The sequence below is a fragment of the Harpia harpyja genome, chromosome 1, assembly GCF_026419915.1.
Source record: "Harpia harpyja isolate bHarHar1 chromosome 1, bHarHar1 primary haplotype, whole genome shotgun sequence".
In the NCBI taxonomy this organism is placed as follows: Eukaryota; Metazoa; Chordata; class Aves; order Accipitriformes; family Accipitridae; genus Harpia; species Harpia harpyja.
This window is the reverse complement of record NC_068940.1, coordinates 27,046,147-27,067,334: the sequence shown is the minus strand read 5'-3', so window position 1 is coordinate 27,067,334 and position 21,188 is coordinate 27,046,147. Positions and strand designations below refer to the sequence as shown.

The 21,188-nt window shown below is 41.6% G+C and overlaps 1 protein-coding gene across 1 annotated transcript in view; it reads left to right on the top strand.

The window, feature by feature from the left end:
- Positions 1 to 20,913, top strand: part of ANKRD33B (ankyrin repeat domain 33B) — a 41,761-nt gene extending 20,848 nt beyond the window's left edge. The window contains exons 2-4 of the mRNA XM_052781693.1: positions 5,435 to 5,564; positions 11,201 to 11,341; positions 17,716 to 20,913. Coding sequence (XP_052637653.1) covers positions 5,435 to 5,564; positions 11,201 to 11,341; positions 17,716 to 18,566 — 1,122 coding nt within the window. The 3' untranslated portion in view covers positions 18,567 to 20,913. The remainder of the gene's footprint in view (positions 1 to 5,434; positions 5,565 to 11,200; positions 11,342 to 17,715) is intronic.
- The last annotated feature ends 275 nt before the right edge of the window (positions 20,914 to 21,188 follow it).

Sequence of the window (21,188 nt, the reverse complement as noted above, 5' to 3'; positions counted from 1 at the left end):
TTTTGCTTTGTATGTATGTGAATTATATTATAGTGAGTGATAGTTATATATAGTTCTAATAGTAAGTTACATATAACAAAATATTAAATGTATGAATTATTATTTTAGTAAATCAACAAGTTTGAACACAGCTTTGTATTCCTTTATGTTTTATTGGTCTTCCATTTCTATTACTCATGATATTGTTTGTGTAATATGCTTTTAACTTAGACATAATTTTCATAGCTGTCCCTGCATGTGATTGTGGATTACAATGAATCGTTATCTCATTTAATTCAATTGCATGCAGTTTTAATCATTGCTGTTAAACCAATCTTGCAGAACTGTCATTAATACTTACAGATGCGTGCAAAGCAAACTGGACAGTTGTTTATCACGATGCTTATGAAAAGCAATGGGTAATGTCAATTTAGTCTTTTGCCAGCCCCATTTTTGTCTGGGATAATAGGCGAAAAGCTATAATAAGCTGTTTTCATTCTCAACATCTTGGTGGAAAACAAGTTGCCTGAAGAGATCTTTTTAAAAGCTAAAATAATTGCATGCTGTATGTGATTTGCTCTGCTGTTCAGCTTGAGTTAGTTATTGATCCTCTAGTATTTCTTGTGATCTCTATTATCTGTAACGATCTGGTGTACAAATAGCCTTACATCTGTAATTTTGTCATAACATCTGATTTATAAAATTGTCTCCTGAAATTTCCATGACCTCACTTAATCAGACGCATTGTTATGTCATTAGCCAACAGAGCTGAGCAAAAAGTTTATTTTTATAGTGGCAGCATTATTCCAGGTTTACATGAAATCAAAGGCACATGAAGAAATAGCAGTTTAGAATGAATAAAGAGTTTCCCAAGACTATTTTACTCCAAACACACACATTTCAAGTTTATGCTTTTGTAGGGAATTTTAATACAATACTTTTAGTCTGATTATAGAAGAGCACTGTGAAACTCTGACAATTTGTAGGCATGACTTGAGGAAGATGTTGCTACATCTCATTAACTTCAGGTAGTTCCATGCCTGAAATGTCCATTTAAGTACACTGGGATGAAATTAAGAGAATTAGTTATACTTTATTTAGATACTTTATTTAGAATATACAGAAAATAAGTAATTTATCCCAGACTGACTGTTTTGCCATATACTCTAAATAAAGTAGTATTAAACTTGCTCTTCCATTTCAAAACAAAGGGAGATCTTTCAAAACTGTGCTGGTTACATAAAAAAAAGATATGTCATATACTATAGAAAACCTGTGGGGAAGCTCTGTGAAATGCCAAATATTCCACAGAGGAAAGACAGAGCTCTCAACACCTGGCAGTATTATGGCTTCTACTTGGAAAAAACTCTGTTACTGAGCTGAATTTCAACCCCCTCCCCCTCTTATGCAGAAAAATCTGTAGTAAATGTTAATGTAGTTGATGTGATGGATGACCCATGTTTTCTTGTTTGTCAGGCAGAGTCTGTATGTGATACTCGAAAAATGAAATAGGATCTGTTGCAAAACCCAGAGAAGCCAGCAGGCCCAGTCTCCTGTAATGAAGAAATCCCCTTTCCTACAGTCCAAAGGCATCAGTGCCTTTTGATGTTTAAGGTCTCTTCCGCGCAGAGGATCAAAGCAGATTCTTTTTGCTTGTTCTGTTTCACTGGGCTGGGAGAACCAGACGGGCAGCAGCCCTGGACACGGATCGGAAGAGAGCAGGTCTTAGCTAACGCAACAGCCCTTGGAAAGCAGGGATACTGTGCTTGCATGCTGTGATGTACATACAGTTATTCCTTCTAACAATTGATTATTATTAGATATTAATGGGAACAGTTTGAGTTGTTACCATGATTTAAAGTAAGTGGTGGTTTAGGACATATGAAAGGGAGGAGAGGCAAAGGGATGCAGTTGAAGGAGAAGGGTTGAAGTCTTAGGAAAAGTACATGCATTTAAGAATTATCAATCTCCTTCTAAAGCTTTCACATATAGTAAATATGTCTGAGAACTGATCTTACTGACAAAATTCAGTAATATTCAATTTTAAAAAAATATTTTTTTTTTTCCAAATACACTGAGCACTTCACAATAGCACTATGACCCTTCATATGAAGAACAGAATAATTGATGCCTTGGTAGAACACTAATGAGATGAAATGTCCTCCCTTTTCTGAGGATAACCAGATTAATCAGGTTCAGAATATTCTCGCTAAAATTCATTTACACTGCTTTACTTTTATCTTTTAAAAAAACATTACGCACACAGCTGTATTTTCCTGCAGACTGCTGTGATACAGGCTACTGCTTTACCAATTGCTTCAAAAAGCAGTTTGCTGAAGGCAGTTTTGCATCAGTTATATTTATTAATTGAGACTGTTGAAAGAGTTTGTAATATATTGTGGCTATGGATAATAATATTTATTGGTACATGGAGTTAAAGATTCCAGACTAATAACTCGTGTTGCGATTGATTGATTGTGCATCCTGGCTAATCTGCTTGTACTAACTTTCAGCAAGCAGAATACAGACAGGGCCAGAAATGGATGCAAAGAGAAAAAAAGAAAAAAAAAAAAAAGGCAACCTGAAACCACAAATTATCGTGGTATCATTGGGAAATAACCGTTGAATCCAGGGGTGTATTGCAATTTTCATTCTAAAGCTGTAGCCTCCTGGACCTCATTTCAATATCTGATGCATTTGGAGGAGTTACGCAGAGGAAAGCTGTCCCTTGGCGACTGGCCTGTCTCAGCCACCTCCATAAGAAACACACACAACCGGTGAGGGTAACCAGAGAGCACTTGCATCGGCTTTACGGCCCTGGATGGTGTTGGGAACCATGTGGTGGTAAAACGGCTTCGTTTTATGTCCTCCTGCGATTGCTCATTTTGCTTCTCAACCAGGGAGTGCTGGGCACGCTCCGTCAAACACCAGGTTCTCACACATCTTATCTGACCCACTTCAGATTCATACAACTGTCCTTCAAAAATGATTTTCCATGCTTCTGCATTATGTAATCCCTCAGAAAACTTCTGCTCTCCCTTGCCTTTCCTTATCCTTAAGCAAGCAGTTTTTAATAGCATTTTTGGAAAACAAACTTCAGAAAATATTGATACCTAAGTAATCCTTCTGATTTGTAAACTCCGAACGGTGAAGGAGGTTGGCTGTTTTTGAAGTCATTTGTGTCTCATGTCTGCTGAAATCAGAATGCCAGTGTGTGTTAGATGCGTTAGATCCCATCTGATGGAGGTACCCCCTAAAAATAGGACAGAAGTCCCTAAATACTGTAATGCAAAAGCCTATCGCAAAAAAGAGCTAATGTTTGTTGTTTGTTTTACTGTTTTTCTTTTAAAGAGAGTAAAAAATGAACTTTTTTTTTTTTTTAAGCATCTGGTAAATATTTTTAGAATACAAAAATGTCCTGTGAAAATATCTTTCAGATACTGAGTGAAACAGTTCTTCCATTAGAGATAACTACTTTAAGTTATTCTTAAGGCTTTTTGAAAATACCACTCTCTTCAAAAATGCTAGTTTTTTCAGTGAACAATAGGATCCCCCTTCTTATTTTCAAGAATTTTAGGTCTCCAAACTATTGTATACTTAGTTTTCTGCTGTCATTAGTAACTGACATTTTACTGAATGACGGGGTGATGTGTTAAATCTGCAGCATTTTTGGACTTGTAAAGACCTATATCCTGAACATCAAGTGAAAAATGGAATTATTAAAGAACTAAAATAATGCTCAAGTCCTTACCAAGTGGACACTGACACAATTTTTTTTAAAGCTAAGAATGATTACATTGTAGTAAAACTTGGATTAACCTGAACAATCCCACCAGGAGAGTACGTAGGTTTTAGTGAATGTTGTTTCAGGTCATACATACATACATACATACATATATATGTACGTATACATACATACACATATATATATATATGACTTTAAGCAGAATACTCTGTACAATTTCAATAGAATGGTTTGAAGTATTACAGGTTCTTCACAAGGAAATGGAGATGCTCTTCATAAAGCAGTGGTGGGTGTTGCTTCATACTGAGGACAAGAGTGAGTTGAGAATAAAAGAAATCAGAGTAATAATTTTATTAAAAGTTGTAATTGAGAAATACCCTACATAGGCTGTGAGCATCCCAAAGAGTTGGCATGGCCTCTGTATCTCAGTGAAGCTGTTTGCCACCTAAGCCAAAAGGACTATCCGGAATTACAATGACACAGGACACTGAAATATTAACTAAGTAGTTATAATGACAATAAATCAGAAGCCACATTTGTCATTTGGAGAACTTCTCTGTCTCAGTAGTGTCCATGGGGAAAAGAAATAAAGAGAATGTTTAGGCAAGAGCCGCGTAGAAAGATGATGGAGAAGTCAGGGCGGGCCATTCAGTTTTCATAACGAGGTTCTCCTTCTTGCTAGTCTTTTGTGGTTATGAACTTGCAGCATGTCCGCGTGAGTGCGTTTTAGGCAGCAGGGTTAGCAGAGAGGCTGAGATTTGTGTCTCTGCCCTTATCTTTTCCACAGTCAGATGCTGATGCTGCGCTCAAGAAAAGCGAGTCGTGCGTTGTCAGTGAAGAGGGAGCGCAGGGAGCACTGATTTATCTGCACTTGCCCTCCTCTACACCCATCAGCCTCCTGCACATGAACACTGGGCTGCCCGAGTAATCCTGAAGACCGGAGATAATGGTTTTAATCCTAGTGATCAAGTGAGCAGCCAGGATTAAGTACTGTAGTTCCATTTAATTAACGGCAAGTGTATTTTGCTGTATTTTAGGGAAGCTGTCAGTTTGCTGCTGTGGAGTGAAACGCTGTCTGGGTACCAAGCGGAGTTATAACGTTTACCTCCTGGCTTGACTTCCTCCTGGAAGTTTTACAGCTTCCAGCTGTCATAAAGCACATTAAACAGGAACTCCAAAAGCAATTTCATTTTATTTATGATTATAAAAAAGGTCTAGTTCTAATGGGAAACCTGAAGTATTTAAAGATAGCAACAGGCAGCATGAACACAACTCCTGCCTACCACTTCCCCTTCAGGGAACAAGTAGTTGTCTTCCAGAGAATTAATATTCAGAGCAGGTCCAGTTCCTCTTACCTGCTGGGTTCATTTTATTATATAATAAAATCTGATTTATTCTCATTTGGATATAGAGGATATAGCCATATAAGCATAAGCCATTTATAAACAGTTACTTTCCAAGTAGCGTAATATAATACCTACTCTCCTAGGTATTTCTGAGGAATACCAAATATTACTTGCCAAAGGACAGAGATAAAAAGCGGTGTTTTGGATCTGAACATTGTGCCTGGAGCTAATCCCTATTTATGCTGATATCTTTTCAGTTCTTCAGTCTGAAAAAAAGGATAAATAAAAAAGCAGACTAGTGTGCTCCTCAGTGAACTTTTCTGAGTCTGGTAAACCTAACTCTCTCTTTATATTTTACTTACAGAATGGTCTTATTGTTGCCTGTTACCAAGGTTACGTGGATATTGTAATAGCCTTAGCACAATGCCCTCACCTTGATGTGAACTGGCAGGACAACGAAGGGAACACTGCTCTCATTACATCTGCACAGGCAGGTAAGGCTCTTTGTTTCACCTCTTACATACAGGGTCTTAGGAAGAATGTGTGTTGTGGCTATTATTTTTAGGATTTTTTAAGAGCCCTAAAAGAAATTGGTCTGTGTAAAATAATCCTGGCCAAGCCTGCTCCCAAGTAAGTTTGTCATGATTTTCTTTGAACTAATTAATCTACAGTAATATTTATCCAATGGATTAAGACAGAAAAAGCTATACATTTCTAGTAGATGCCGTTAACTATTTTAACTTAAAGAAAATCTTGCCCCAAGTGTGCAGTACTATACTGCTTTGTTCCTTTAAGCTTATTTTCCTGTGTTTGCTCTGGCAAGCAACCAGTGAACGTTGTGCTCATGTAATGTGCTGTATTAATGCTGGTAGCATCTCTTTTCTCATGCTTGTTGCACCTACCTCAGTGGGTCTGTAGTAATTGCTGACTGTAGGAAAATGTATCATCATCAAGAAATATCTTAGCTGCTAAGACATCCTTCAACCACTCCATACTTAAAAGCCAAAAATCCCCTTTTTGCATAGTCTCAGCAGGATTCAGTGTTTGCCAATGCTGCTTTTATAACAGACTGATTATATTGACATCGACCATGTTAATCCTGATGCAGACTGGAGTGAGAGGAGAGTTTATCCCCAGGTTTTCTTTTACCCCACCCAGCATGGTAATATTCAGTGAACAAGTGTAACAGATCACATAAATGTAAGAGATGCTCCCAAAAGAGTTGCTACTTTCAAGTGTACAGTTAAAAAGCAATCAGTCAATTATTTCTGTTAAAACTGAAACACTGTGCTTTAACCTTTAACGGAAGCTGTAGTTTTCTCTTATAAGTGTTAACAAAGTGCTAAAGCATGTAAATCAGGAAAAATTTGACCAAGGAGGCCATCACTTTGTAGTCTAAAAGCTGTTCCAAGGGCTGCCTGGCTCTGTGTCCATGGTTTCCTTTGCATCCCTCAAGCGTGCTCCTCAAAGGCAATCACTTTACAAGGAAATGCATACCCGGTCTTTATCATGTCTTCCCACTGATGAAGAATATGGGATGTTCGTAGGAGCTTACGGGACATAGCATTCCCTCCCAGACCCTGGCTGGCTGGAGGAAGCAAATTTCCATCAGGCAACGTCAATGGACATTACAAGCCATGTGTAAAGATTGGAGCAGTTCGGTTTTGATGTTAATTAAGTAATATTGCCACTAGACATTACCAAACTTTGCTTTGTGTTGTACCAAAAAGTGAACTCTGCTAAAGAAGTCACTGCGAGATGGGTCTTGAATACTGGAATAAAGAACTGTGACCACAGGAGTCACATTGATAACAAAGTCATGAGTACAGTAGCTTTCCAAAGAAAGTAGAGAAGGCTCCAAAACTCTAACCTACTTTTATTTATCTGCCCTAATATAAATTTGGACTGTAAAAGGTTTAACTCTGACTCCTTCCTGACCTTTATAACTCATGATAATGAGCTCAGAGTTAATCCAGAGGGCTGACGTTGACTTGACACTCTCTGCCAGTACTTGCTATTGATCCCCAAAGCAACTGGAAATGCCTATAGTCAGCAGAAGCTTATATGAACTCCTAACAACTTGGATGTTTTCCCCCGCCTATGATAATCCTGAGCTACAGTGTTGACACCAGTTATTCAATTCATTAGCACAAGATACTGCTGTAGTGTTAATAGAGATTACTGTGAGGTTAACATTGCAACCAGAGGAGCTACAGTGCAATAGATGCTGCTTAATTATTGCTGAATGTTAAGTAATAACACTGAGCAGTGTATTACAAAGAACTGAAAGCAAAGCTTATGTGAGCTTTCTTTTAGTGGAGGATTTATTTGTTGGGGTTTTTTTAACTTTAGGCCATGAAAATAATAATATTTTTGCGAAATCAATTATTCTGAGAGATAGCTGTTATTTATACCAAAAGTACTGGTTTTCCTGTGGAAAGTCTAATAGCAAATCCACAGTATTTCAGTTAATTGTAAAGTGATATCAGAAGGTGCTGCCATTTTTGTTATGACCCGGTGACCAGGTAGGCCATCACGTACGGCCAGACCCTGAAGAAGAGCTGGATGGGAAAGAGGCTGCGGTCCTGAGGGATCCTTCCTTGTGTTTCAGAGGCTGCGTCCGTAACACGAGGTACAGATACCAAGGGAGATGACAGGGAGGCCTCTTTACTTTTGCTAGAGGAGTTTAAAATCCACACTTGCCTATGCCGTTTCATGACTGCCCAGACATAATGCTCAAATCTGAGCATCAGCTTGAATTAAATAGAATTATCTTAAGGACCAGCTAGAGTCTCAGAAGATAAGTGAATTCAGTTCCTCATATTGCTTTTGATAATTTAAGATTCTCATCCTTCAAAGAAAGTATCTAAAGCTGAGGTTTTTTGCATGGGCTGACCTGAGAAAGATAGGTTGGAGGGATCAGTGAAAAGCAGTACTAACTATTATTAGTATAGAAAAATAACCACAAAGTGCTCTGCTTAGTGTGTTTCAGGTTTGAAATTGGTCTGTTCACTTGCTTTCTCAGTATTTCTTACAGATGTGGGATCCCTTCTCAAAGAGAGCTTGCTTTCCAAAACTGTAAATTTGTTGCAGCGTGCAGCAGGTAGTGCCCAGAAATGGGTGGTGATGCTGTAAAAGCAGAAGCAAAATCATTAATCTGCAGTACAAGGACAATGCAGAAAAAATGGGAGTTGGATTCAAAGAAAAGACTGAAATAACAAGTGGAAAGAAAGGAAGGAAGGAGAGTGGTTTAAAAAAAAAAGAGGAAAATTGCATTAAAATTTTTTTCGCAGTTCTGCTGCTGCTGAGGATATAGCTACATCAGTGGCAGTGTACGGTGACTGGCACACACTGGTGTTTAGAGGGAGTCATATTTGCTCACAAAATATAGGTGTTTTATGTTACAGGGACCAGCTTGGGCCAAGGCTGTAGAGCTGGGAACACAAAATCAGAAGTTACCCCAGTTTCTGTTTATTACGGGAGACACAAGAACACAAACACCTAAAGCATCCAGAGGATAAAAGGTTCTGGATGTCTTCGGTTCCATCCATCCGTCAGAAAGCATTCACCACCCATAGACCAAACACAGACTTTTTTCAGGTACAATTCGAAACTGTGATGTTATATGACAGAGCATCTTCCTTAATATGCAGCTTATCCTTCTGCCTGTATTACATAGATTATTAGCTAATATTGTCATCATTATAGGCATTTCCTCTGTGGCAGCAATTAAGTGAATTAAGCTATTACAGACATCTGTGCTGATCTTTAAATATGGCTCACAAGGCAAAGAAGTGTACCCTTAGCATGCCAGTTCTGGTAGCAGATAGATCTGGCTTACAAACAGCAAGAGCCTGATACGAATTCAGTATCTCCAAACTGGCTGAGGCCAGGCTAATTTATTTTAGAGCTGCATACAGCTTTCATAGCAAACTTTAAATCACAGAATACTCACCTAGTTTACAATTTAGATACACTCTTCTAGTTCACCCAGATGAAGGAGAACTGCAGCAAACTTTATGGCCTTAAATCAAAAGCGTATGACAGGGTTTGAACAAAAACTTGGCAGCTCTGAGTTTTGCTTTGAATTTGATATCTGTTTGAACTAGAAATTTGAAGCAAACCTCAGAGGAGAGAAGCTCCTGCAGATTAAAACTGAAGTGGTTTTCAGGAATCCGTGAGACACAAAACTTCCGAGAATCACAAACCTCTTCGTTTTCTTTGTTACTTTTTTGCTGGTATTTTTTCTGTCTCATTTGAGGCCGTCCGCAGTCCCCTGGAGGGTTTTGGCTGAGCAAGGTCTTTCAGGATTGACTCTTAGGATCATCTCAGATTTGCAAAATGTCTCTTACTGCAGCTATACTTTTGGCAAAGGGAAGAACATCTTTAGTAATGTAATAACTGCTGAAAAATCTTCCATCTTACTATTTCTCCTTGTTTCAGTTCCTGTCTCTGGTTTCTGTGGTCAAAAAGCAGTATTTCAGCTGTTCCAAAACCTTCATGAAGACACACAATGTACATCAGTGAAACAGAGCATGTCCTGCAAAACAAGTTGGGCACAAAGATTCTCCCAGTAGTAACCGATACCCTGCTACGATTTGATATTATGCCATAAAGTCAGCGAAGCTGAAGCCTCTCTATTGAGTAAGCAGGACCAGGTCACTTGAGCTTGCCCTGAACCCAGTTCCCTTTTGCTTTGTTCAGCTTGTTGCAGTTTGCCGTATCTTTGTATTTCATTTGCATCAGACTGTGCAAGGTACAAGGAGCTCCTTACTTGGTTTTCTCTGACTCTGGCGTTGTTAAGCTGACCTGCGCTATCTCTATATCTGCTCAGGTTTCAGGAGAGTTTCCAGTTATGCAGCAGGGCAGCAGAGTCCAGCAAATTCTCAGAGATAAAGAGTAACACCTAGAAAGCATCTTAAATAACTGGTAGAGGTTCTATTAACTTGCTTGCCAAAGTGAATGCAGGACTGTGTTGGTACAAAGCAACTGCTGATGAAATCTGCACCAGATGTGACACTATAGACTTTTAAAATTGTCCCGTATGAATTATAATCTGCTTCAGTAACATTTCTAGGTGAATTTGAATGACATGCGTCACAGAATATTCAGCTGGACTGCAGAGTGAGATGAGAGAATATTTTTACAGCTCCTAGTAATTAAATTGTGATTGTTGCAGCTGCCTGACAGACTGCATTATTTTATAAAGCATCAAGGCATCATAAAATGAATGACAAGTGAAGGGAAAACTATTTTGAATGAGTCATAATGGCACTAGATATTTGTCTTGTTCTGATAGTCCAATTATAAAGACATGATGTTTTAATTGGTCTTCCAACCATTTAGCCAGAGATGTCTCTAACTACTCAGTACGCCCTTGCAGACACCAGTTGTCCTGGCATACAAGGCACACAAATGGCAACAACAGTTGCCTTTAGAAACAGAACTTAAGTAAGTCAGTCATTAATTTTACTACCAAAACTGAACATCATCCCCATTTTCCTGTCACTGGAGAGTAGACAAGTGGCTTTACACTATCAGATGTAAAAATAAAAATGTGGGCTTCTACACAAAACACTCCTTTGTCTCGTATCAGGCCTGGCATGGTTCATGCATATTATTGGCTGGAGTGTAATCGCTTTTAGTGTAATCACTTTTTAATGAAGCACCATGATTGTAAGGCTCAAATTTACCAGGGGAGGGAAAAAGCTGAACCTTTGCAGTCAGTTTCCCCCGGTGACGGGCCTTCCTTCCATAAGCTGTAGGAATTCCCTTTGCGGTGCAGCTCACTGAGTCAAGAAACTGAGCCCCTTTGCAACCTCAGAGTGACCATCTCTGGTCTTCATTTATTGCCTTATCTTAAAGTGGCTTTTCAGAGAGGAGAGCAACTTGAGAGAAGGTGGGAACCCAGGTTTCCAGTCTCCTATCCCAAGACTCTGGTCACAAGTCAGCGCCACTTAACCCTAAGGGTGATGACTGCAATGAGCAGGAGAAGATACAAGGAAAAGAGATCTTATTAATTATTGGCATTTTTCCAGTTATCAAGCCTGCAGGAGTAATTTTTGGTTTAACCTTGAGACAGCGCTTTAATTCTGTGACATATTTTCTCTGCTTTTTCATTTCTTCAAAGGGCACATAACCATTACAAACTATTTGTTGAACTATTTTCCTGGGCTTGATATTGAGAAGAGGAATGCGTTTGGATTCACGGCACTGATGAAATCTGCGATGCAGGGCCGAACTGAATGCGTGAAAGCCTTGATGTTGGCAGGTAGGCAAAATGCTTTGCTGCTTCTTCGTCATCATCTAACTGTAAATACTAGACAGCCACATGCAAACACCAAGAAGAAAATTGGCTCTTGTTTACTCTGAGAGGTGTGGTGCAGCCTCACCTGGAAATGGGTGCAGCTTTTAAATAAGTCATAGACAAGGCAGTGAAGCCACGTGCCGCAGGTGCAGGAGCGCTCAGTTTGCCTGATGCTGGCAGATGCTAGTTCAGAATTTTCCAGTGCCCATTATAAAGTATCACTTAAAATGAAACTTCAATCCCAAGACCTTATGATTTGCCAAATTGACCTTACAGTGTCATGGCTTTCTATTATTATCCCTGGAGATCTGATGGAAGCTTGTTCTTTCTGTTTTGGTCACTAGAAGCTATTTCATAACCTTTCCATCTTTGTAGATAACTCAGTCCTTGTTATGCTACTTCTTGTACAAAAAGTATTGCTATCAAAGTTCACTATGTGGTTGCTGCCTCTGGTATCTGAATAGCCACCTTCTCGTTTTCATGATTCATAAGAAAACAGAATAGTGGGGAAAACAAACCTTTAGCCAGCCAGAAAATGGCTTTGTTAGCCTCCATATCGAGTTTACCTACAGAAAGTTGTATCACCCTGTTTGTGCATCAGAGATAGTGAGGATACCAAAGATTATCCATTGGCTAAGGAGGTGTAGAGTTAATATACTCTGCATTTCTAAATTGGAGTTTGTATACATGTTTTGGTGAGTATTTTGCAGGTCCTCACATTTTCAGCTCAAAATAGGGGCCACAGAGGAAGTGTGGTAAATTGCCTGCATCCATTTTAATATCTGATTATTTTTTAGCACTGTACAGTCTGGTGAAATGTAGAGGGGGGGGGAGCTGTTCATTCAGAATGGATTTAGAAGCAGTTCGGGGCTTAAGGGATACTGAGTGACTGCTGACAATACAGTGCTAGTTTGCTGAAGAAGGTGAAAGAAATTGCTATGAAAAGATTTGGTGAACAAATCAATTTCACAAATAAACCAGCAAAATTCTAAGTTAAAACATAAGACTGTATGGAAATACAGGGGGAAAACACCCATAATCAGCTGTGGGTCTGCTTGCATAGCTACAAAGCAGGTATGTGTCTTTAAAAAAGAGTTACAGCCGGGAGGTTTTTAAACCCAGTATCTGTTTAGTGGCTTGGATAAGACCTCTGTTGACAGGCACCTACTTACAGCAGTGCAGGAGGTCAGTAAAGGAAAATAACTCACCTTTCTAGCCGCCTAAGCATGGATTTAACACAGTCAGATGGGGAAGAGGTAACGGCAACATGTGACAGATGGTTGGAGCTGGATTGTCAAAGTGACTGCTCTTTCTGAAATTTGAGTTCCTGGAGGGTGGCCAAGGTCAATCACTACAAGATTAAGGCGCTCTGAGACACTTGGCCATAATGTTGCTCTTTCAAAGTGAGTCTTTGGAACATGTGAATTTGCTATTCGTGAGTGCACAGCGAGTAAGGGGGCAACCCAGTCGCTCATCGGCAGTTTGTCACAGGCTGCTGCGCTGCCAGGACCGCGCTGCTGCCAGCATTCAGCAAGCGAGCCAGCCTGAGTGGGAGCACAGAAATGCCGGTTGTAATTCATGTGTCAAGCCCTGCTGTAATCTCCAGTGTAAACTCAGCGCTGCTTTAGTAAAGTCGTCGGAGTGGCTGTGGATCTGGAGACTGGGCTTTAAATACTGCGTATAAAACAGGTTGGTAACAGATGCCTGAGCTCGTTCACTCCCTGTCTTTAAACTCCGGATGTCAGTTTTGCATCTCAAGGGACATTAAACCTTCTTAATCAAATAGGATATTGATAACCCAAAGGAGCATGTGCATTCAAACTAGTTGTGCTGAAAATGATCTTCAGGGCAACTTTTGCAGGCAAATCAAGGCACGTGGCAAATGCAGTTTTCTTAAAAGAAAACCTGTAGGCTATACTCACACTGAAATGACAATTGGTTCAATAAGACTGCTATTGCATTTAAAAAGGGACGTGACTATTCATGTCTCTTCCAGATGAGGCATTCTGCTGAATGACAAGTTTGTTCAGAAATGTCTCCTGATTTGTGCAGAAAATCAATACCACTACAGTACATCACGCCTTAGAAGAGACTTTGTGATACAAGGTACAAAGTCAGCATCGATTTCTGTTGAAAGATCAGGATTTCAATACTCTGTAGTATTGTTTTCTGAGATAAAGTTTCCAAAACACCTGGGGATTCGTCTGTCGGGGAGCAGCAGGAGTGGGCTTCTCCTCAAAAGGAGGTGAGCCAAGGGTGACAGCAAGGCACACAGAGGCACTGGCCTCATCAACAAAGTCGCTCCTCGAAGAAACGGAATAGGGCTGGTGACAGTAACCAGGATCAGCCAGTACTGCAGTGATCGCCAGGCAAGTCTGTGGTGATAAGACAAGGCCGTGGTGACAAGGCAAGTCTATAGAGGCAAGGTAGGTCTGAGGTCAAAACAAGAAATTAAGTCTGTGAGTAAGGGTCCAAATCAGCAAGGCACGTGGCCAGGCGCAGGCATAGCTGCAACGTATCTCGGGCAAGGACCAGAGCTGAGCGTCTGAGCTTCAGTGCAGCCCCCAAGCAAAGGGAGGGAGTCCCCAGTGAGCGCTTTCTCACACAGCTCTTTTTGCACAACTCTGATCCAGGGTCTCACAGCTGCACCGTATCAGAGCTGGCATGTCTTTTTCTTGAAAAAAAACAGTAAGCAGCTGTCTATACCTCTTCCTTGTTTACAAGCAGAGCATACTGTCCATTAAAATTTATATTTGGGGACAATTCCACTAGCTGCTGTTCTTCCTTTGGTAAATCCTTGCCTGTTACGTGTACAACAAAGAAACAACTTCCATGTAATCTGCCACATTCCCAGTCGGCTCTAGTGGGAAGGCATGCAGACCCAGGCAAGCGTTAAGAAGGGGACAGGACAAGAGGCTAGCCTGAGATGGGAGAGATTGAGGGGTGGGAAGTTTGGGTAGGATGGTTCAAAACCAGGCTGGTGGAGCAGGAGGACATGTCTTTGCACGTCTTTGTTCCTCCCCTCACTGGTGTGTCTGTAGCTTCTGCAATCATGAACTTTGTCAAGCCCTGCTGCCTTTGAGATCTCGTAATCCTTTCTTCAGTCCACAGCTAACGAACTCTTTGATTTGCTTCACTCTTCCTCCTCTTGGCCTCCTCTCTGCCTTCCAGTCTGGACCCTGTGCTTGACTCCCTGCAGTGCCCCTGTGCTTTCTCTCTGAGTGGTCCTTTCTGCAAATATCACTTAAATTACACTTAAACTGGGATCAGCTTTTTTGCTTAGGGTGTCTCCATCCACATTCACTCTTGGACCGTGTCTTTAGCATCCTCTTTTTAGGGATTTTCTCAGAGACTTAGGAATCAACTAGTACTTAATGGAGTTAAAACTGAGCTTTTGATCACTTTCCCCATGCTCTCCTTTTTCCTCTGTTTTTCTGTAATGACAAAACATCCTTTGCGGGGAAGGTTATACTGGACCCATTGCAAACTGGTTCCCAGTTACCATTCCTTATATCTAGTCCCCCTTATGCTAGTTTGAAATGCTGTCACCGAGATAGTCCACCCTGAAAAAGATAATTTGTTATGATGTTTTTCCGGCCTTTTCCTCAGGTCTCGGTCTCTGGACATCTCCCTCTTCCAAAGCAATGGGAGAGAATGTCTTTTCTTTTGTGACAAGACCTGCGTAGGTCAGTTTTTTGTTGGCTGTTGGAAAATGGTGCTTCAGCTGACAGAGAAGCCCTTCAAGAAGTCAAACGTTGTAGCCTGTTCATATCCCAGCTTGCAACTCTTTCAAGAAACCCAGAAATTATCTACAGGGCAAGTGATAACGTGTAAACGACAACTGAATGTTAAAGAGCTCAGTTATGTTGAAAGCAGCTGGGCAAAGTGCCTGTGCCTGTCCCAGGGAATGTGCTGCAGAGCTGCTGAACAAAGTCTACATTCTGGAGAGTGCAAAGCTCCCTCTGAGACCAGCTGAAGTTTAAAGGCAGAATATAAAACAAAGGATTTGCAGCTTAAGAACGTGACTGCCTGAAACCAGAGAGTATTCACTCATACTCATTCTCCTATGGATTTCATTCACTCACCCACATACCCATATACTCTAAAACATGAAGATGTGTGTGCCCAGGTGGTATGTTCAGGATCACTTGGGTGTGATGCAGAGGATATGATGCTGGCTGTCAAGTCCTCGACACGTCTCTGAGTGTCTTTTTGATTGGTGACACCAAGCTAGTTTTTGGACAGATCTTTTGTACCCTTTCGCATTCACCAGCTGTAATGTGTTGGGTGTTTGCAACAGTGTCTTGCTGACTTCAGCTTCCAAAAACACTTGTTGCTGCTCGTTGTTCTGCAGCGATTCTTCCAAAGGTGCACTCTGTATTGAGCTTCCTCTGTCCTTTACAGAGCTCTTCTATGTGAGCAGAACTAGGCACGTGCCATCCTCATTGACAAATGCCCATGGTCCCACCCTAATACCATAACTGAGAGGAATTCCCTGCAATTTTCTGGTTGCCAGGGAATGTGGCAGCATTGGATATAGTACTACAGAAGTTGTAAAAGATACAGTAGAGCAGACTAGGATGCTTGCTCCTCCTGTTACTCTTGTACCCTCTCTTCAGGCAGCCAGATGCCCTGAAGAAGAATTGTGTAACCCCACTTGAAAGCAAAAGAGTGAAGAACAAGGGCAGAAGCCCATGTGAGGGGGCTTATAGGAACATGGAGAGATCAAAAGGAAGGCAAAGCTGGAAAAGGACGCAGAAATATATGAGAGGAAAGAATGGTGATGGGGATAGATGTCAGAATTGGATGGGTAAAGATCATAAACTAGGCATGGGGACACACAGGCTGAAAGATAATAACCACTAGAAATCATTTCCTTCCAGGACCTAACACTGTACTTCAAATGTCAACGCCTCCACTGTCTAGCGTGTCCCAGTCGCCTCTTATGGCTGGTCCACTTGGTGATAATAGCATGTTTTTGCTAACAAGTACTTCATTTCCTCGGGGGTGGTTCTCTAAGGGAGATGAGAACAGCTGTTCTGGGCTCAGACTGAAGGTCCATCTCGCCCATTATCTACTCTCTGACTTGTAGGGAAACTTTCCTTGTATTTAATCACTCTTGTCACCATCCTCTTGACTTTCCCTAATTCTGCAGTGTCCTTTCAGAGATAAGAGATCCTGAATTGTACACCTAGTGTTTTCTCTATTTTTTCCTTTTTTCCCCTACTTTTTCTCTATTTTTTAATGCTTTTCTAGAAATTCCTTGTATTTTATTTGCTATTTTCACCCCTAGTGAGCACTGTGTTGATATTTTCATGGAACTTCTGATGATTAGCTCAAGATCTCTCTTCTAAGTGGCAGCGATCAGTGCAAAGCCCATTATTCTGTATGGGAAGGATTTTTGTGTACAGAATTGTTTCTTTCCATGTTCCTCACTTTTCTTGCGAGCTCAAGTGAATGGATTTTAAAATGGCAGGCAACATTCAACACAGTTGAAATTCATTATGTCATTCTTTGCATTGTTTTCAGAGAATTTCATATATGCAGCCTGAATTTCTTTTTATTATTATTTTTTTAAATAAATCAGGAGTTCAGAAAGTCAGGAGCCTGATCTCTCCTTATTGCATGTTCATTTTGACACAAATATTATTGTGTGGCTGTCCTGGTTTCGGCAGGGATAGAGTTAATTTTCTTCCTAGTAGCTGGTATAGTGCTATGTTTTGGATTTAGGATGAGAAGAATGTTGATAACACACTGATGTTTTCAGCTGTCACCAAGTAGTGTTTATACCAAGTCAGGGGTTTTTCAGCTTCTCATGCCCGGCCAGCAAGAAGGCTGGAGGGGACACAGCCAGGGCAGCTGACCCAAACTGGCCAAAGGGATATTCCATACCGTGTGACATCAGCCCCAGTATATAAACTGGGGGGGACTTGGCCTGGGGGGGATCGCCGCTTGGGAACTAACTGGGCATCGGTCGGCGGGTGGTGAGCAATTGCATTGAGCATCACTTGTATATTCCAATCCTTTTATTATTACTATTGTCATTTTATTAGTGTTATCATCATTGTTAGTTTCTTCTTTTCTGTTCTATTAAACCGTTCTTATCTTAACTCAGGAGTTTTGGGGCTTTTTTCCCCAATTCTCTCCCCCGTCCCACTGCGTGGAGGGGGGAAGTGAGTGAGCAGCTGCGTGGTGCTGAGTTGCTGGCTGGGGTTAAACCACAACAGTGTTGTATGTGACATTTTCTTGCAGGGATCTGCCTGATTCAACTCTGATCATAGCAACAAAAGCGTGGGCAGTTTCATTAAGTAACACTAACTGTTTTTCTTTTCTTTGAGGGGCAAATGTTCATGCGACTGATCCAAGCCGTGGACTGACTTCGTGGGAATGGGCTTGTTACACAGGAAGATCAGAGTCTGCCTTCATCATGCAAAAGCTGATGGACAGGCCATGCCCGGAACAGTTTTGTGATCAATATAAACCAGAATGGCCAAAGATGAAGGAACTTCTTGCCAAGGCTGCAGAGCCGAAAAGCTGTTTGCAGAGGATTTCTGAGTGCATGAGGGCAGCTCTCCCATTCCGGTCTTTCTATGGCCCAGAAGAAGACGGGGTCCTCGACCACATGGTGAAGGTGACAACAAGCTTGGGCAGTCCTTTCATTGCTCTGTCATGCCGGACTGTGTGCCCAGGGAGCCCGCCTTCTGTGGGGAAACGCAGACTGGCTGTGCAAGAAATCCTTAGGAAGCAGAGAGCCGAGGAGATCCGATCTCAGGACAAAGATCACTTTAGCAGCTACGAGAAGCTGTTTCAGAACTCCAAGGTCACACTGATCCCCAAGAAGAAGGACCGGCGAGCCAGCTTGCAGCCCATCAGCCTTGCAGTCTCTCAAGTGAATACCATAGCTACTAGGAAAGCCAGCCTCTTGCCGCTCCACCTACTTAGACGGAGCAGCGTCAGGCCGGGATTTGTCATCCCCAAAGTCCGTATCAGCAAAGCTCCTCCACCCACCTTCCAGCCAGAAAAGGCGAGAAGGAGGAGCAGTGCGAAGGATGACCCTTATTTGCAGATTCCCAAATGGAGATACAAGGAGCTAAAAGAAGAGCGGAAGAAGGCGGAGGAACAGGAGAAGAAAAAAGCAGCAGAGGCTCAAAAGCAGAGGCAGGTGTCTCCTGCCAGATGCAGGACCTGATTTAAGGGCAATTGCTTGGAAGGTTTTAGAGCCGTTAGTCTTGTTATCTGAGCAAGATAACAGACTGAATGCCTTCGTGCATGCCCACTGCTCACGGAGCTGGAATACTGAGTAATGGCCTTTAAGGTGCAGAAACAGGGCAAGGGCTATGCCACAGTGTGTCTGATGGTGGAGCAGGAAGGTATTTTCAGGTGGAGGACTTAATAAGTTTACCTGTCTGCCGTTGATGGGAAGTTTTAAGTGGTGCAGTCCTTTTGCGGTTTCCTTTTTTTTCCAGTTCCAGGTGAATGACTGAGAAACAGCTTGAAAAACAACGTGGGTGTGAAAGGACCATATTTTGTGTTTGTTCATTTTGTAAGGGACAAAATTAAGGAGTTGTGCTTTTGACACTAGACATTCCTCCCTCTCCTTGCTTAGGTAGACGTATTGCAAGGTTTTATAGTAATAATGTGACATTTAAAACATACCACAGTGCTGGTGGGCAGTGAAAATCCAGGTCTACAATTGCTTTGAATATACTAAGCACTTTAATTCCAGTAATCAAAGTTTAAGGCAGGATAGCTATGAAACTGTACAGCTCCATACAGTCTGTATGGATGCAGTTCTTAATGCTATTGTTTGTTCTGTTGAATATAAAAAGGGCCGCATATGAAATATTTCTGTGATTGAGGTATTCACATCCTCTGCAGGTATAAATCAGGGGCAGGGACTGATTTCTTTGGAGCAACAGAGAAGCTGAGCTAATTTTTGCATGCTACCATCACCTAAGATTTGCTTCCCCCATTAAGTTTCCCTGTATCTGCTATCTGTTGTCTCCTCTTTAGTCTCAGGGAATTTTTTGTCATTGCATTTAACTGTGAAATAAGGGAGGTGGTGAGCCACAGGTGGGCTTTTTTTTAGGTTGAGGTTTAAGTTCCTGTGAAAAAAACACACCAGGTTTATTGTGAGCCTTTCCAGATTATAGCCAGGACAGGAAAATTATGCAGCTTCCAGAAGTTCAAGCAATTTTCCCAGGTATTAAGTCCAGCCATATGCTATGAACATCCAGTCAGAGATGCAGTATCAGGCAGCTTGGTCACTAATGTTTGGAAATGGTGGCCAGATGTTGTTGGGAGCTGTGGTAGTACGCCTCTGGGTGCCCAGAGAGGGCAGTACTTCACCCCTCTGTCTCAACACTGGGAGAAAACCTTCCGTAGTATGTAAGTGCATCTCAAAGTGGCAGTTCCCACAGGTTGCTGCAGGTTCTTGTGGTCCACCTTAAGGCTTCGTTTGGTTTGACCAGCAGTCAGTCTGAACGGCATGCCAAACCCCGGCAAATTCTGATAAGGAAGGGCTGTAAACCTGCTGCTTGCTGAAGAAAGACCACATTCATAAAAGTAGAGGTCAAACGCAAACAGCAAGTCACACAGCATGTGCTCAGGCTATGTTTTTGCTCAGGCTTTGCTCCCGTTTGAAATGAAACGTGCTGCAGTGTGTTCTCCTGATGGTGTTGCTCTGCCGGAGCCCAGGCAGACCCCAGCTGCTGCTGTCACCAGCTTCTCCCTTCAATTAAAGAGAGGGAAGATTTCTCCATCCTTTACTCCCACAGGACAAAGGCTGGCCACAGTCTCACTGAACTTGTAATGAAACTGTGCGTGTCATGGGAGAAATAAATTCAGTTGACTGAAAACTAGCACCCAGATTGGTATTGCTAGCCAGCATCTGCGGGGTCAGGGTTATGGCAGATGTATGAAACAAGGATTTTTCCACACAGCCTGTTCTTTGTACCTCTTGCTGGAATAGCTGTGCTGGCTAGGCTCAATTGCCAGGTAGCCTCCCAGGTCAGAGTTGGAGGAATATGCACCCTGCTAATAAACCTCCCCAGCCCTGTGGATATAAAGAGGATTTTAGTCTGTGACTGCATCAGTGCTGTGCAGTTCACAGGCACCAATTTTGTAATGGATTTGGTGTGACCAGAGTATAAGCTGAACTCATTTCTTTGGAGAGTAGGAAGACAATCTTTTAGCTGTCTGTGGCAAAGATATCAGGATGGATTTTGAATTGATACACTGGATTGAATGGTTTAACTATTAATTTTTGTTTACTGCCAACCCAGTGTACTGAAGATTTAGCATTCAGATTCAGTACCTGAAAAGCAACCTGTGCTGCAGGTGAACACTTGAATTTGCACTCTCAGTATCCCTTGCAGGAGACATACAATTGACAGGTGCTCTCAGGGATTAACGTACAGTATGTTAGAATTAGGGGCTGAAAATGAAGCCTGTTTTCTAACCCTTTGTACTTTACTGTGCATATATGTATAAACATGTGATATTTCCATTAAAAGAGGCACAAGCTGTTAAACTTATTTGGTGACCTTATTCTTCAGAGTGGTTTGGGGATGCTGCCTTTCACTTTTCAGTAGACCAAAAAGCCCACCCACTTTCACCAGTGGACTAATCAGCACCATCTGAAAGCAGTTTGGTTTCCCTGGAAGGAGCTATTGTGGGTTAACTTCCACTCCTTGTGAATTTTTCCCTAGGAGCAAAAGAAAACCACTACATTTGTCCCGACATAGGGCTTTGGCTGGCCATCTCGGTGGGGAGAGAAGCCATTGCTTTGATGACCCATGGCCACATTGCT